A 16,941-nucleotide genomic window follows, 5' to 3' on the forward strand; every position below is an offset into this window, starting at 1 on the left:
AATTCAGCCATACAGATTGTATGGCTAAATTCACATCGCATTTGCACCAAAATGGTGCAGGACCCTTTTTTTCATCCACACTGCAATCGGATCGCATAGGTGTTCACACCCATGTGATCTGATTCCGGCACCATTTACAGTTCACACTGCGAACTTTGTATTGACACCCGCAGCGGTTTGCATAGGGCAGTGTGAACTGCCTGCGAGAGACATGCGATGCAGGAACCCGCACAAGAATCGCGCTGGTTCCCGCATCGCATATGTGAACCCAGCCTTAATATTTGCAAAGTTGTTAAAAAACTTTAATTGAGAAAATGATGGAAAACCATGAGATATCAATTAACCACAAGTTTACACAAGCTAGGTTTTGAAAGATACATCTAAAAAAATGATTTACTAATAACTAAGATAAATGGAAGAATTTAACTTTTATGGCTGTACTGGTAGATAGCCCATCTGCATCATCTGACTGGTCAGTGCCTCAAAATGTATTAACCCTTTCATTGCCAAGGCTGTTTCTTTGCATTTTTTTGCACATGTGTTAAAATGCACAGGTCAGGTCTGAAGAATAGATAAAACCCCCAAAACATTATGTATTTTCTGAAAGCAGAGACCTTGGAGATTAAAATGGCGGTAGCAGTTTGTTACATTAACACGATTTTAGTGAAACAGTTTATCAAACCTGGAGAAGTTGTTTGGGTTGATCTCTGGAGAGTTTATAGTTGTGTTTTGCCTCCGTCCTTTAGAATCTAATGTGGGGTGTTGGTTGGTTTCTCGGCCTGAGAAACCAACCAACACCCCACAGTTTATCAAACCTACACACAAACGCAATAAAATTAACTTTAGTGCATTTTTTACTAAAAATATGGGATTGCAAACCAATATAAAAGAGAAAGGAAGGGTCAAATAAATAGATACCAAACACAACAACTAAACTCTCGCAATCAACATTAGTTATTTAAACTGTTTGGCGATTGCAGGCGGGCGACTCGTACAGGCACAATCACGTACCTGTACGTCGGCATTGTCTTCCAAGTTCAGAGTGCACGTGCATGCCCCCTCCCTGGTCAAACAACACAGGGCTCTGTACAGAGGGAACAATCGGTTTGTTTCTTCTCCCAGCATCACACATTTTGCACATTACACATTGTTAGGCACACAGTTAACCCTTTGATCGCCCCTAAATGTTAACCCCTTCCCAGCCAGTGTCATTAGTACAGTGACAGTGTATGGTATTATCACTGATCATTGTATTACTGTCACTAATGGTGTCAGTGTCAGTTAGGCCCCTTTCACACATACGGTCCGTTCAGTTCATCAGTTCAGTCACGTCAAAATGTATCAGTTTTTCATCTGTTTTTCATCCGTTTTTTATCCATTTTTCATCCGTTTTTCATCCATTTTTCATCTGTTTTTTTTACATCCACTACCAATGCAAAAACGGATGAAAAACATACCGTTTGTCCATTTACATCCGTTTTTCGTCCGATCCGTTTTTTTGACGGATGAAAAATAGGGCATTCATCCATTCCAAAAAACAGACATTGACGGAAGCTAATGAAAACGGATGTTAACGGATGATCATCCGTTGTCATCCGTTTTTACATAGAGATGCATTGATGTCCCGTTTTTCATCTGTCAACGGATGGATAAAAAACAGACAAACGGACCGTATGTGTGAAAGGGGCCTAATGGGCAATACACACTATAAGATTTTCTGAAGACTTTTTCCTTTAGACTTACCAAAACCACATAATATGAGGTCAAACCTAAACACTTTCAATTTGTATGCAATCTGGCAGGCCCTTGCACTACATAGAAAAGGTAAATCTGAAGATAATCTAACCACAAAAGTTGGATAGTGTGTATCCAGCTTTAGTGTACTTGCATCAGTTTGTGTGGCCGCACTATCACATTTGCACTAAAAGTTGCTAATCACCACCATTACAAGTATAAAAACAAAAATTCCTGTTATACCATAGTTTGTAAACACTATAACTTTCACACAAACTAGTTAACCGGTTGCCGAACGCCGCACGACTATATACTGCGGCGGTCAGCCCCGGCCAGGCAGAGTGACGTATGGATACGTCACTCGCCTGTCACTGACTTGCGAGCCAATTGCGGGCGGCTCGTTCACAGACAAGTCAGTGCGTGTGACTGGCGGACCCGATGTCCGCCGGTCACACTACGATCGCTCCGGTGAAGGGAGAAAGGCGGATCGGCTTATGTAAACAAGCCGCCCGTCATTCTCCCTGTGTAAAAAAGAAGATCAGACGGTTCTACTATGTAGGACCGTTGATCTTTTTTTTTACACCAATAGCAATGTCCCTGCACAGTTAGAAACACGCCCCTAGGACACACTTAACCCCTCCCGGTCCAATAAAGTTAACCCCTTCCCTGCCAGTGTCATTTTTGCAGTAACAGTGCATATATATAGCACTGATTACTGCAGTAATGTCACTGGTAGCCCCAAAAGTGTCAAAAATGTCAGTCAAGGGTCCCATCTGTCCGCCGCAATGTCGCAGTACCAAACATATGTAGCGTAAAACAATTTGGCCGAAAATGTTAAAAAATTTAGATTTTTACATTTTTTTGGGGGGAATTTCATATAAAAAAAGTGAAAAATATTGTTATTTTTGCAAAAATTACGCTCTTTTTTTTGTTTATAGCGCATGATCAAAAAATCGCACAGGTGATCAAATACCACCAAAAGAAAGCTCTGTTTGTGGAAAAAAAAGGACGTGAAATTCGTTTAGGTACAGCGTCGCACGACCGCGTAATTGTCCGTCAAAGTCACGCAGTAAAAAATCGCAAAAAACCCCCTGGTCTTTTAGCAGCCAAATCCTCCGGGGCTTAAGTGGTTAAATATACGCTTTTTTTTAACCAAGGATATGTAGCAGAATATATTTTGGCCTAAATTTTTGTAGAAATTAGATTTTTTTTTAAAAAAATTATTGATTATGTTTTATAGCAGAAAGTAAAAAATATTGTTTTTTTTTTTTCAAAATTTTCAGTCTTTTTTTGCTTATTTATTAAAAAATAAAAAAAACAGTGATGATCAAATACCATCAATAGAAAGCTCTATTTGTGTAATACAAATTATATAATTTTAATTTGAGTACAGTGTTACATGACCACACTATTACCAGTTAAAATAGTTAAAGGGGGTAAAACCCTCCGGAGCTCAAATGGTTAATCCTTATGCTGCTAGCATTAGTAAATAGATAGTGGACTGGTGGTTCGGCTGGAGTCGGGTAGGATTTGCTCCACACTGGAGATGCTTGCGTTTCACCCTGCCAGCTGAGCAATGATTCTCTCCAGCAGCTTCCCAGCTTAGCTCTGCAGTTTCTGGTCCCTTTCCTGACAATCTCTGCAGAAGATGGTTGCCTTAGGCTAGGTTCACACTTTTGCATGTGGTTGCAGGTGTGGGAATTGCAGCTGTTACTGCACCTGCATCCACCCACAGCCAAAATGTGCTGTTCTTTACAGACGTGCAGGGCTGCCATTCATTCTTAATGGCTTCCCTACGCATCTAAAAAACACAATTAATTTGTGGGTTTTGATCCACCAGGAAATCGCATGGTGCAAAAGCAACATGAGATTTCTTGGCCTCTGCAGTTTAAAAATGGTGCAGAAAACTTTTTCCTGCATGAAACACAGGCACAACAACCCATTTAAATGAACGGGCTGCTGTGCCCAAAGCAATTGTGGCTCTCAGAGCCGCAATAGTGTGAACCTAGCCTCACAGAGGAACTACCTTGGAATTTAATACCCTCTACTTCTTTTTAACGCAAGTGCAATTTGATTTTAACCCTTTCTTTTATTAAATTGTGTACACTTAGATGGTGGTGACCTCTTATGTTTGCTGTAGGTACTATATATTTACGTTTTAAACTTTTTTTTTACATTTCTTCAGTTGCTCCTTGGTTTCTGGCCTAGGAGTAGGGGAGGAGGGGCTTTCCGAGACACACCCTCCTGCTTGCATGCCTAAGCTAAGGGCAGATAAAGTCCAGGAAGCAAATGCTACATAAATCACCTGCCCCTACTCAACATGGCCTAGACTATAAATGCTAGGGAGTGTTTTTCAAAGTGATTTGCAAAATAAAGCATGGAGACTTGGATGGATGGGTGGGTTTGCTTTAAATAGTAAAAATGAATTAAATTACGTTTTCAGTTTGTGGTGCCTAAAAAAAATTAGGGTCCACTTTAAAATTGTGTGTATGTGAGAAATGGCAACAAACTTTGGTAACCAATTCTGTCCAGTCGCTTTAAAAGCCTTTACAGGCCATCAGTATAGCATTGACTGTGAATGATGGCCCTAGAATTATTGCTCTCACTCAGGCTCTTGCAGTGATACCTAATGTAGCCCTACCCCTGCAGGAGTTGCTGAAGTTAGGGTTTCCCACTGCTGCACAGCCAGTCACACAGCATTTCCTTCATTCACTCCAACTCAAAAAAAAGTCTGTGGCTTGTTTTTGTTGTTTTATTAGGGGATGATAACTTGGATGGGGTAGGGAATTAGGGGATGCCCAACTTGACAATGTCCAGAACAAGGGACAACTTTCTCCCTATTTACAAAGATCCCCTTCTTCCTTCCACCTGCACACACTTGATTCCTCTATGTACAGCTCCCGCTGATTCACTCTTGAGGGAACTAGCAGTTGTATTGCTAGTTCAGCAAAGGCCCATTACAGGCAGGAACTTGCAGTCTCTTTGACAAAAATAGCGCAATTCTTGTGAATAGCATGACGCATCTCCTGCTGCTTTACTGTGGTGACTGATCCCAGCACCACTCGCTTTCAGAATGCTAGCCCACCTGGCTGCCACCAGCCACACCTGCCTGCTTTCCTTCCTAGTCCTCCTGACTGGCTCTCTGCCCCAGTCTTGCCTGACTGACACACATACATGGAGATTCCCCAGGGCAAGGTTGGATGAAGACTTGGCACATAGCTGTCTTCAATAGAGACCTGCTACAGATGGCAGCCTCTCCCCTAGTCTGTCCTTGCACCGTGCTGATTTACTCACTGTCTCTCCTTGCTCTCTCCGCTGCCTCTCCGGTTTGAATACCTCCAATTGCCTCCTGTTGTGGGATCCTTCCAGGCCAGTCTCTCAAGTTCCAGCCCGAGGCAAACCCTCCCCTGGTAAGAAATCTCTCAAGGGCCATAGACAGCTCCCCTCAGCACTGCATCTCCATTTTCCACCCGACTTCCTTGCTGGCATGAGCCATGTTCGTTTATGGGTTGCCCAGTCTCCTGCTAGGGATTGGCTGAGGGCCCATAAATATTTAAGGCAGCCCCTCCTAGCCTCCACCCATTAGTTCTAGAACATTCTCCAATGTCCTAGAAACAGGAAGAGGCACCAGAGAGCTGCCCTAGCCTCTAGTAACCCTGACCCAGATTTATTGACTCAGGTCTAACCCAGACCCATCTATCTTTTATTCCTTCTCTCCCCACTAGTAGCACACATTAGAGGTTGCTACACTAATATGTGTAGTACAGGCGGTCCCCGGGTTACTAACAAGATAGGGACTGGAGGTTTGTTCTTAAGTTGAATTTAGTGGGGCTATCCCCGGTGGTGCCCCTGCAAGTGGAGGGTATTTATACTAAAACTCTATTTGACACCGGCGCCCAAGTGACCTTGTTGTACAATGACTTCTACAGAAGGCACCTGAAACACATCCCTCTGTGCAAGCTAGAAGAATTGCAGATTTGGGGTCTGGGGACTCAAAATTTCCCCTATGACGGGTGTATTCCCGTGAAGATATCATTCCAGCCACGGAAAGGGGCGAAGATGGAAGTGTTTGATACTTTGGCTGTAGTGTGCCCTCGACCCCCAGGTGCTAAACAAAACTCTTTAATAATTGTCACCAACACGGACTTGGTTTGACGGATGCTCATCTCCCTAGTGGCGCAAGGGTCTACCGAGGAAGAGGTACATCCTAAGCTACGGGCAGCTTTCCAGCGAGTCCTGGAGGAGCAGCAGACCCCAATTGATGAAGTGGGGAAGCTCTGGAGGTTGGACACCAAAGAGCGGGTGCTACAACCCGGAGAAAGAACTTGCATGAAGGCGGTGGTGAAGTTGTCATGGGACCAGCCGGGGCCTTTTGTGATGGTGGAGGGAGATCTGTTGGCTGAAGATAGTGGAATTGAACTGGTGCCGGAGGTGGTCCAGACTAAAGTACTACAGAAAAATGGGGGGAAGATCCCTGTCAGCATCCGAAATGTCACCGGGGTGGTGTTAGGACATGTAAGTGCTGCCTCTCCACTTACCCCGTCTGAGTAGAAGGACGAGAAGGATAGAGAGAGGAAGTCGGAAAGTTCTTTCAAGTGGGGAGAGCGAGTGAAGGCCCAGCTGTGTCGATGGGAGAAATTATTTTCTAGGAATGATTATGATGTGGGCTGTGCTAAGAGTGCCCAACATCGGATCCGCCTCAGTGATGATAAGCCCTTTAGGGAGAGAGCCGGAAGAATACCTCTGAGTGACCTAGAAGATCTCCAGGAGCAGCTGGCAGAGCTGAAGAGGTCGGGTGTTATACGGGAGTCCCGTAGCCCCTATGCCTCCCCCATTGCAGTGGTCTGCAAAAAGAATGGGACTATTCGGATGTATATCGACTACCGTACCCTGAACCGTCGAACCATTCCAGATCAGTACACCACTCCCCGGATAGAAGATGCTTTGCAGTGCCTGTCAGGAGCTAAATGGTTTAGCGTTTTGGATCTGAAGAGTGGGTATTATCAAATACCCATGCATCCTGATGACAGAGAAAAGACTGCATTCTTTAGCCCCTTAGGCTTCTTCGAATTCAACCGTATGCCCCAAGGATTGGCGGGAGCCTCCGTGACTTTTCAGAGGCTCATTGAGAATACCGTGGGAGACATGCACTTAATTGAAGTCTTAGTCTACCTTGACGACATCATTGTCTTTGGGAAGACCCTGGAGGAACATGAAGCTCGGTTGGAGAAGGTATTCCAAAGGCTCCATGAAGAAGGGTTGAAGTTGTCCCTAGAGAAGTGCCAATTCTATCAAACCTCTGTCACCTATCTAGGGCATGTGGTGTCAGCAGCTGGGGTATCTACGGATCCGAAAAAGTTGGAAGCTGTTACCACCTGGCCCAGGCCTACTAATGTAACCGAGTTGCGGTCCTTCTTGGGATTCTGTTCCTACTACCGGAGGTCTGTGAAGAACTTTTCTCAACTAGCTGGTCCTTTGAATGAGTTTTTGAAGAAGGAAGCTGAAGAGGAAGGATCGACTTCACGGAAGACAGAGACACTCAAGAAAGGGCCTAGAGGAACTAGGGAGTCTATTCAGGCTCAGTGGGATGTCAGGTGCGAACAAGCTTTCTGGAAGTTAAAAGAGAGCCTCACTAAGGCTCCAGTCTTGGCCTACGCAGACCCTACAAAACCGTATGAGTTGCATGTGGATGCCAGTAGAGAGGGTTTAGGAGGAGTTTTGTATCCGGAAGCTGAAGGAAGACTGCGGCCTATTGCGTATATATCAGTTTTAGTTTATCCCCCTCAGAGAAAAACTACCCTGTCCATAAGTTGTAGTTCCTGGCCCTTAAGTGGGCTGTAGTGGACAAGTTGAGGGATTACCTCTACGGGGCCTACTGCGTGGTCAAGACTGATAACAATCCTTTGACATATCTTTTGACAACTGCCAAGTTGGATGCCACCGGGCACAGATTGGCTAGCTGCCCTTTCTGAGTTCCAGTTCTGCTTGAAATATCGGCCTGGTAAGAGGAACCTAGATGCTTTGTCCAGAAGGCACCATCCTGCTGAGAACAAGGAGCAGGATTGGGTGCATCTCACTTCTTTTTTAAACAATAAGTTTTTATTTGGTTTTGCATAAACAAACACAAAAAACATGACAATTTCAATATTGTGCAACATGCACAAATAAAACAAAAATACACAGGATATGGTTATTAAATGCAATACAGTAACTCCAGACAGTCAGAAAAAAAATCAAAATCTATTGTTAATATGAGGAACGTGGTAGAAGAGCCTCTTAGACACAAAAGAATATAATATCTAGTTGAAGTGGGAGACGGTGCACCGGTCGTTTCTCCATCATCCCCTCCCCTCCTGCACCCCCAATGGGTACTAACTGTACAAGAGGGGAGGGAACAGCGGCCTCCCGACCAGGCCCAATCTTAACAAAGCGTCAACGTCTAGTAGAAAATGAAGTTATCAGTCAGTTTTGTTACACTCTGAAGTCAGTCCACATCTTCCATCTGTTATCGAAGGCTACACATGAGCCCTGATTAATTGCTAGTAGGCATTCAAACAGGTGATTGCAATTAACCGCTAATCTAACGTCTGATATCTTAAGTGAGTTTTGAGAACCCCAATTGACTAGTATATTGTGGCGTGCCGCTAATAATACGTGACATACAACTTGTCTCATAGATAATGGAAACTTATCGATCCCAAGATTAAGTAGGGCCAGACCCATGGAGGGTTTTTGTATAATCCCTGTTAAGGAGGAAATCATTTGAAAGATAAGCTTCCAGTATCCCGTTAGACATGGGCATTCCCACATAATATGGGTTATATTTCCCACCTGTCCACATTGTCTCCAACATTGGTCAGGATGATGGGGTGAAAATTTAGAGAGTTTGTACGGCGTGTAATGCCATCTGTGAAGCAATTTAAGCATCGTTTCCCAATGTCCCACATATTTAGAAAAGTGATAGTTAGATTGAATCGCCCTCTGCCAGTTTGACAATGAATATGATGAGTCCAGATCTTTATTCCATTTCTGAATAGCCGCTGAAAGTTGGAGTTCTGACTTGTTTTGGAGAGCATTATAAATAAGAGAGATTCCAACTTTCCTGTGTGTTGGAGCCGTGAGGAAAGCCCAAACAGAAGGAAAGACATATAAAACAGGTAAGGGGTATTTTGACAAATATTGTGAAATGCAAAAGCAAACAAAATATAGCCTTGGAGGGAGGGAAAAACGACCCTGCATATCTGATCACTTACGTGGATGGCCATCTGTGTAAAAATCTTGAACATATTTGATCCCATGGCTGAGTAGAGGTTTGGTATATAGAAAAGGTATTCTGGATTCCACATTTTGTATTGGTATTTCCAGGGATTAAATGATCCATATATAGAACTGATGCCAGATCCGGAGCGTTGCAGAATGACGTCTCCATGTCTACCCATCGAGGTCTATCGGATAACTTGAACCAGTAGCCCAATTGTTCTAAGATGGCCGCTAACCTGTAGTCATGTAGATCCGGGAGCCCCATACCTCCTGTTTTCTTATGAGCAATAAGATGTTTCCTTGCGCACCTTGGTTTTTTGTGTAGCCAAATGAAAAGTTAACAATTTTGTGAGGGTCGTTATGTACTTTTTCGGAATGGGGATGGGAAGGACTCTAAAGAAGTACAGGATCTGTGGGAGAATAGACATTTTATATGCCGCTATTCTACCTACCCATGATATAATAAAGCGTGTCATGTTCAGTTGCAAGTGAATATTAGTGATCAAGGGTTCGTAGTTCGCGTGGGCCATTAGGTGTATTTTGGGAGTTAATGTGATCCCCAAATAGGGGATCCTGTCTTGCGCCCAAGTGAATGGGTAGGAAGACCGTAGCTTGAGTTTCACTTTAGGGGCCGTTCCCAATCAAGAATAAGAGATTTAGAATAATTCATTTTATAATAGGATATGGAACTGAAAACATTGAGTAAATCGGTCACTGCTGGTAGGGACTTTTCTGGTTCGGTCAAAAGGAGGATCATGTCATCAGCAAAAAGGCTAACCACATGATTCTCCTCTCCAATCTGGAAACCAGATATTGAGGGGTGCTGGCGAATGGACTCAGCCAGTGGCTCAATCATGAGATCAAAAATAATGGGTGAGAGCGGACACCCTTGCGAGTACCATTAGAAATTAGGAAGGATTTAGAAAGGAGACCAGATGTGTATACTCTGGCTGACGGGCAAGAATACAGGACCATTATAGCAGACTTAATTTCCCCACAAAACCCGAATCGGGATAACACCATGTCCATGTAATGCCATTCCACCCTATCGAACGCCTTCTCTGCGTCAAGGGGTAACAACAGAGAAGGCGTTCGGGAGGTCTCTGCATAATGTATCACATTCAAAATTCTTGGGTTGCGTCCGAAGGCTGCCTCCCCTTTACAAACCCTTGTTGGTCATTCTTGATCAAAAGTGGAATAATGTCTGATAGTCTAAGGGCAAGAATTTTTGCATAGACTTTAACGTCTGAATTTAAGAGTGATATGGGTCTAAAGCGTAGTTGGCTCTTTCCCTGGTTTGGGGATAGTTACTACGTAGGCTTGCAGCTTTTCCTTGGGAAAGGCGGAAGAGGCAGCCGCTCGGGCGAACACCGATGACATATGAGGAGCAAGGATCGTAGAAAAAGATTTATAGTACTCGTTGGGTAATCCATCAGGACCAGGGGATTTACCCTGTGGGAGAGATGCTATAACAAATTTCTTGCTCTGAAATGGGGGTCACTCAGTAGTTGCACTTGATGTGGGGTCAAAGAAGGAAGGTTAAGAGTATTCAAAAAAATCAGAGATTTGGTATTCAGTAGGGTGAGACATAGTATTATCATCTCTTAAGTTGTATAGGGTACCATAATATTCGGCAAAGTGGTCTGCTATATCTTGGGGATTATGAATTTTTTGTTTAGATAAAGGATGTACAAGAAACGCAATCCTGTTTTTAGTTCTAGCGGCTTTCAAGCGATTAGCCAGGTATTTACCGGCTTTATTGGCATTAGCATACATTGTGAGTTTCAATCGTCTAAGGTGCGTGTTCCTCCCTCAGCCGCAGAAGAGTTTGTGAATGCGCCTCTGACGATTTCAATTTGTTCTGTTGTTCTAGGGTATGAATATCATCTAAAATTGAGTCAAGACGAGAGTTATAGCATCTCCGTAATCTGGCCCCCTGTTGCAGCAACATGCCCCTAATATACGCCTTATGGGCGTTCCATAAGGTAAAAGCATCAGAGGTAGAGGGGGCATTAAAACGGAAGTACTCAGTAAGGTTAGCAGATAATGTCTTAATACATTCAGGGTTTTGCAATAGTTTAGTATTACATCACCAAACTAGATTGGGATTACCGCCCTCCGAACCATCAGAAATGGAGATCAAAATGGGTGCGTGGTCAGACCAAGTAATATCAAAAATATGTGATCTTGCAATCTTTTGGAGCAGCCATTTGTCCGTTAGGAACAGGTCTATTCGGGAATATGAGTTGTGTCTGGGAGAAAAGAAGGTGTAGTCTCTCTCGTTGGAATGGTTGCATCTCCAGACGTCAAATAGGTCCTCCATGTGGAGCAGACTACCAAGTTCCTGGCGGCCTTTAGAGGGGCCTTTGGAAGCATCCAGAACTGAATTAGGTACAGCATTGAAATCTCCGCAAACAATAATTCCACCGTATTTAAGACGTATTTTTTTGAAAAGCTTATTTAGGGAACGGATCTGGTGGACATTAGGAGCGAAATGGGATACAATCGTGTAAGGTTTGGAATTGATATCACATGTCAGTATGATGAATCTTCCATTTTCGTCAATGGTGGAGCTATGAAGGTGGAAACTGACTGTATCTTGCACTGCAATCAAGACTCCTTTTTGTTTTATTGCTCGCACAAGAGAGGACGACATGGGGGAAGTTGTGATTAGAGCAAATAGGACTTTTAGAGGCTTCAAAATGTGTTTCTTGAACACATAAAATGTCCACTTTATGTGTGAGGGCTTCTTGCCACATGGTCTCCATGGTCTCTGATCTATTTTATGAAATTGCTCCATAATGGCTTCTTTTGTTTTATAATAGTGTACCCGCAGGAGGATGTCTCTAGGGATGTCATCAGCCAGGAAATTAGGTTTGGGATTTCTGTGTACTCTATCCACAATAAGATCTTGTTCAGAAAGCGAAGGGACAATCGCATGGAACATTTCCTGGACATACTGAGGAAGTTGGGACTGTAGAACTGTTTCTGGGACTCCTCTGAGTTTTAAATTGTTCCTACAGGAATGGTCCTCCAGGTCCGCTAATTTCTCTTTAATCCATAGTATGTCTTCTGTTTGGGCACTATGGGCATCAACCAGTGTGTTGTATGAAGTGGAATATTCACCCATGGCCTGTTCCATTTGGTGAACTCTGTCACCTAATTCATATACCTCCTTGCGACATCTTGCGACTGAAGCTGTAAGGTCATTATGAATTGAGTCCCTAAGGGACATTAACATGTCTTTCAGTATTATGTCTGAGACCGGCTGGCCCATTGTAGGGAATCCAGCAATAGGGTCAGTGATGGCGGTTGCTTGTTGTTGCTGAGGTAAAACACTGCTAACTTCCATGTCAGGGTCCCAAGTGTCACCTGCTGTGGGGTCTATTCTCTGGCGGGACCTTGCAGGGCTCCTAGTAGATGGAGTATTGGTCCCTGAATGAAAACTCCCCTCACTGTGTAGGGTGGGAGGTGTGTAAGCCCCTAAATTAGCAGTAGAAATTTGAGTTACCTCAGGACCCTGTCTGTGTGGGCCGCCGCCATTTTGAGGCCTGTGGAGCGGTCCTGAGCCCGAGAATGGCAGCAGTTTGTGAGGCTGAGTTTGCCTTCCTTTCCTTCCCTGCGGCATTCCTGGGGTAAGAGGGAGGCTCACTGACCGTTTTTTGCCATTTGTAGGTAGGTGGGAGCCCTCTATGTGGCGGATATCTCAGCGGTTCGGCGGAGCTCTGTGATTAAGCAGCCATCACAGAGCTCGGAGCCATGCCCCCTGGTGCATCTCACTTCTGAGGGAGTACAGGCTGTGTGTAAAGAAGTCGAGTACCGCCTAAAAGAAGCCATGGGGGCTGAAATAGCTGGAGTTTCCCCTGCAGGGGTGCTTAAGTGTTACTGTGACCTAACGCAAGTGAGAAGTGAGGAACTTCCTCAGTTATCTAAGGAGGATGTGAGGAAGGCGCAGAGAGAAGATCCCCTGGGAGCTGTAATACAGAGAGCCCTGAAGGCCAATGACCCTAAAGTGCTGACAGAGAGTCCGGTGCTGGGAGCCAAGGTGGTCCATCGGGATTGGGACCGGATGAAATTGAGAGATGGAGTGGTTTACCGGGTAAATGCTGTGGAAGAACCCAATGGAGTATGTCAGCTATTCTTGCCAGAGAAGTATAGGTTGACTGTTTTTGCAGCTTTATATGCTTGAGGTCATTGTAGCCGTATTAGTGCACTTAGGACAGAGACAATTGAGTACTGTCCGTGATACTTTTTTTATTTGCACTAACGTACAATTTTTCAGGACAAGCTTTTGGGGTATGTCCCCTTCTTCAAGGTCTAAACAGTACTGATTCACAAAATGTTTAGCAGAATGGTAAAAAAAAAAACACAAAATCTCTAAGCCAAAGGAAAAAAAAGAGAAAACCAAACAAACATAAACAAATTTAACTGGCAATGGTAATAAAACTAGCATAGTTAGTGAGATAAGACAGAGGGAGAGCTGAAGACAGGGAGGAAGGTGGGGGGGATAGTCACAGAGGGGGTCATAAAACTGTGGGATAATGTGCAAGGAAACCCGTCGAAGTTTAAGCCGTTATTTTTTGTGTCAAAAAGAAGTATCATTCTTAATTCAAAAGTTTTCCTTTCCTGGATAGTTCTGAAATTCCCTTTAAGAACTAAAACATTGAGGTCTTCTATAGTGTGGTCCGGTTGTGAAAAATGATGTCCCACAGGTGTGCAGAAACTATCTTCTTTATGTTCCTTGATGGTATGTCTGTGGAAATTCTTTCTCGCTTGCAACTTCTGTCCTGTTTCGCCTACATAAGATCCTTTGCTACATCTTTTCCATTGGATGAAGTACACAACATTACTGAAGGTGCAGTTGTATGATCCTGTTATATTAAAAGTCCCATTTGTGTGTGTGACACTTTCAGATTTATCTGGTTGCACAGTTTGCAGCGTTTTTTATGGCAGGGTTTGCTCCCATTATTTGTGACCAGGGCCGGCCTTAGGTGATCAGGCGCCCTGTGCGAGCTAATCCCGTGGCGCCCCCCCCCCCCCCCCCGCGTGAATTTTCTTGCACCTTTTTTGCACTTTATTTGACTTTTCTTTTTTATGATCACTAATAACTTAGCCCCCCTTACATAAGAGCCCCCCTCACATCAGAGACCCCCAACACAAAGCCCCCCTCACATCAGAGACCCCCGACACAAAGCCCCCCTCACATCATAGACCCCCGACACAAAGCTCCCCTTACATCAGAGACCCCCACACAAAGCCCCCCTCACATCAGAGACCCCCGACCCAAAGCCCCCCTCACATCAGAGACCCCCCACACAGAGCCCCCCTCACATCAGAGACCCCCGACACAAAGCCCCCCTCACATCAGAGACCCCCGACACAAAGCCCCCCTTACATCAGAGACCCCCCACACAGAGCCCCCCTCACATCAGAGACCCCCCACACAGAGCCCCCCTTACATCAGAGACCCCCAACCCAAAGCCCCCCTTACATCAGAGACCCCCCACACAGAGCCCCCCTCACATCAGAGACCCCCCACACAGAGCCCCCCTCACATCAGAGACCCCCGACACAAAGCCCCCCTTACATCAGAGACCCCCCACACAGAGCCCCCCTCACATCAGAGACCCCCCACACAGAGCCCCCCTCACATCAGAGACCCCCGACACAAAGCCCCCCTTACATCAGACCCCCCCTCCCCACGGAGCCCCGCACATCAGAGACCCCCTTACACAAAGCCCCCCTAACATCAGAGACCCCCTACACACACACACACACACACACACAAAGCCCCCCTCACATCCTCACATCAGAGACCCCCCCACAAAAAGCCCCCCTTACATCAGACCCCCCCTCCCCACGGAGCCCCCCACATCAGAGAGCCCCCCCTTACATCACAGACCCCCCACAAAAAGCCCCCCCCACACAGAGTCCCCCCCACACATAGCCCCCCACATCAGAGAGCCCCCCCTTACATCACAGACCCCCACACATAGCCCCCCTCACACAGAGCCCCCCCTTACATCACAGACCCCCCCCTTACATTTTTTAAAGGAGAGATGTCACTTACTTTACTTTGTCTGCAGCTTTTTTTTTTCTTTAAACTTCCCGCCCACACATCCCCGGGAGTGTGGGCGGGCGGGAGGAGGAGAAGGGGCGGGGCGAGGAGGAGCTGACGATCTCTCCTCCCTCCCTGCACTGACGCCAGAGGAGAGATCGTCAGCTCCTCCTCACCCCGCCCCTTCTCCTCCTCCCGCCCGCCCACACTCCCGGGGATGTGTGGGCACTGGGCAGGAAGTCAGCGTGGATTCAGTGGAAGGATCGGAGGCTGAGCTGTGTGAGAGATACACAGCTCGCCTCACTGCAGCAATAGGTGATCGAGGCACGGCTGCACAGCAGGAGGTAAGCGGCGGCCGCGGCCTGTGTTAACCCTGTCCAGGCCGCAGTCGCCGCTCACCTCCCGCTGTGCAGCCGTGCCTCGATCACCTATTGTTGCAGTGAGGCGAGCTGTGTATCTCTCACACAGCTCAGCCTGATCCTCTGCGAGCTGTGATGGCCGCACGGCGCCCTTGTTGCCCATGGCGCCCTGTGCGGCCGCACAGCTCGCACACCCCAAAGGCCGGCCCTGTTTGTGACTTCATAATCAGAATGAAGTTTCCTGCTGATTAGTTTATGTCTGAGGTTGGGTGGTTGTCTGAAAGCCAGTATTGGAGGTTGTTGGAATATTCCTTTCAGAGTTTCATCTTTTGTTATGATGGGTTGTAAATCTTTGATTATCTTTCTTATCCCTTCTAGTGCTGGATTGTATGAGGTGACTAGAGGTACACGGTTTTGTTTTTTTCTCTTTGTATTGGAGAAGATTTTCTCTTTGGGTTTTCAAGGCTGTGTTTATGCTGGTGTTGATGGTTTTGTTTTTGTAACCTTTCTTACGGAAGGAGTTTTCTAGTGTTCTGAGATGTTTATCTCGGTCTTCTGGGTCTGAACATATTCGGTGGTATCTGATGGCCTGGCTGTGTATGATGGCCCGTTTAGTGTGTTGGTGGGGAAAACTGGAACTATGGAGATAGCTGCATCGGTCAGTCGGTTTCCTGTATATTGAATATTGAGATAGGAGGGCTCAGTGGAAGTCATTTCCGAGGAAACGTGTCAGAGAGGAGGCGTGTCGTGCCTTCATTCGCGTCAATGATTGTCCGTGCTGCAGCTGGACAGGTGTCTCTGCAGGCTTTCTTATCACTGTCTCCTACAAGGCATATTGATGTAAGTGGTTTTACCGTTTTACGAAATAAATATCGGGGGTAATGCACTATTGTCTGCCATCTTTTATTCCTCATATGGTACCATGTGGAGGTATAGACACATATGACCGTGGAGTTCATTATCCATATTCAGCCAGCTGATCGAGCTTAGATCTCAATAGGAGATTTTCCCAGTGTTCATCTTGTACCATCTGGTAAGAGGCTCATAGGTGTGTTTGACACAGGGCGAAACTGCAATGGGAGATTTCTTCCTTAAAGCCGGCTATATTTGGATATTATTTGCACCTTACTACATATCCGTCCGGTAAGGAGGAAAGCCTGGTGATGGTGGGAGTCACTTTGCTTACATGTTTGAACAGCACTTGGTTTGATTTCCAGCACTCAACCACTCATTATTTTGAAGTCACACGGTGGAGACAATTTATTTTGTTGGACCAGTTCATGCATCTGAGACCTCGGTGGGCGGTCAGGTTGGTACCTCCAGCGGTGCAGCCTTTGGGCCCTAACGGCTGTAGTCACCCCTAGGTGGGCCAGGATCTCAGCCTTCAGCCGCTCATAGTCTTTGATGTGTTCCGTCGGAAGATCAAAGTAGGCCTTTTGCGGGTCACCGGTAAGGAAAGGGGCAATGATGCCAGCCCATTGGTCATGGGGCCATCCCTCTCGCTCCGCTATCCTTTCAAAAGTAAACAGA

The 16,941-nt window shown here is 45.7% G+C and overlaps 1 protein-coding gene across 1 annotated transcript in view; it reads left to right on the forward strand.

Moving 5' to 3' along the window:
• Positions 1-12,829: 12,829 nt before the first annotated feature.
• The window catches only part of ADGRG4 (adhesion G protein-coupled receptor G4), a gene marked incomplete at its 5' end in the record, with an annotated part of 116,923 nt that continues 112,811 nt past the window's right edge, over positions 12,830-16,941 (forward strand). Inside the window, one exon of the mRNA XM_082264164.1 lies at positions 12,830-13,120. Coding sequence (XP_082120290.1) covers positions 12,830-13,120 — 291 coding nt within the window. The remainder of the gene's footprint in view (positions 13,121-16,941) is intronic.

Source organism: Pelophylax lessonae (assembly GCF_965119305.1).
Source record: "Pelophylax lessonae genome assembly, chromosome: 7".
NCBI lineage: Eukaryota > Metazoa > Chordata > Amphibia > Anura > Ranidae > Pelophylax > Pelophylax lessonae.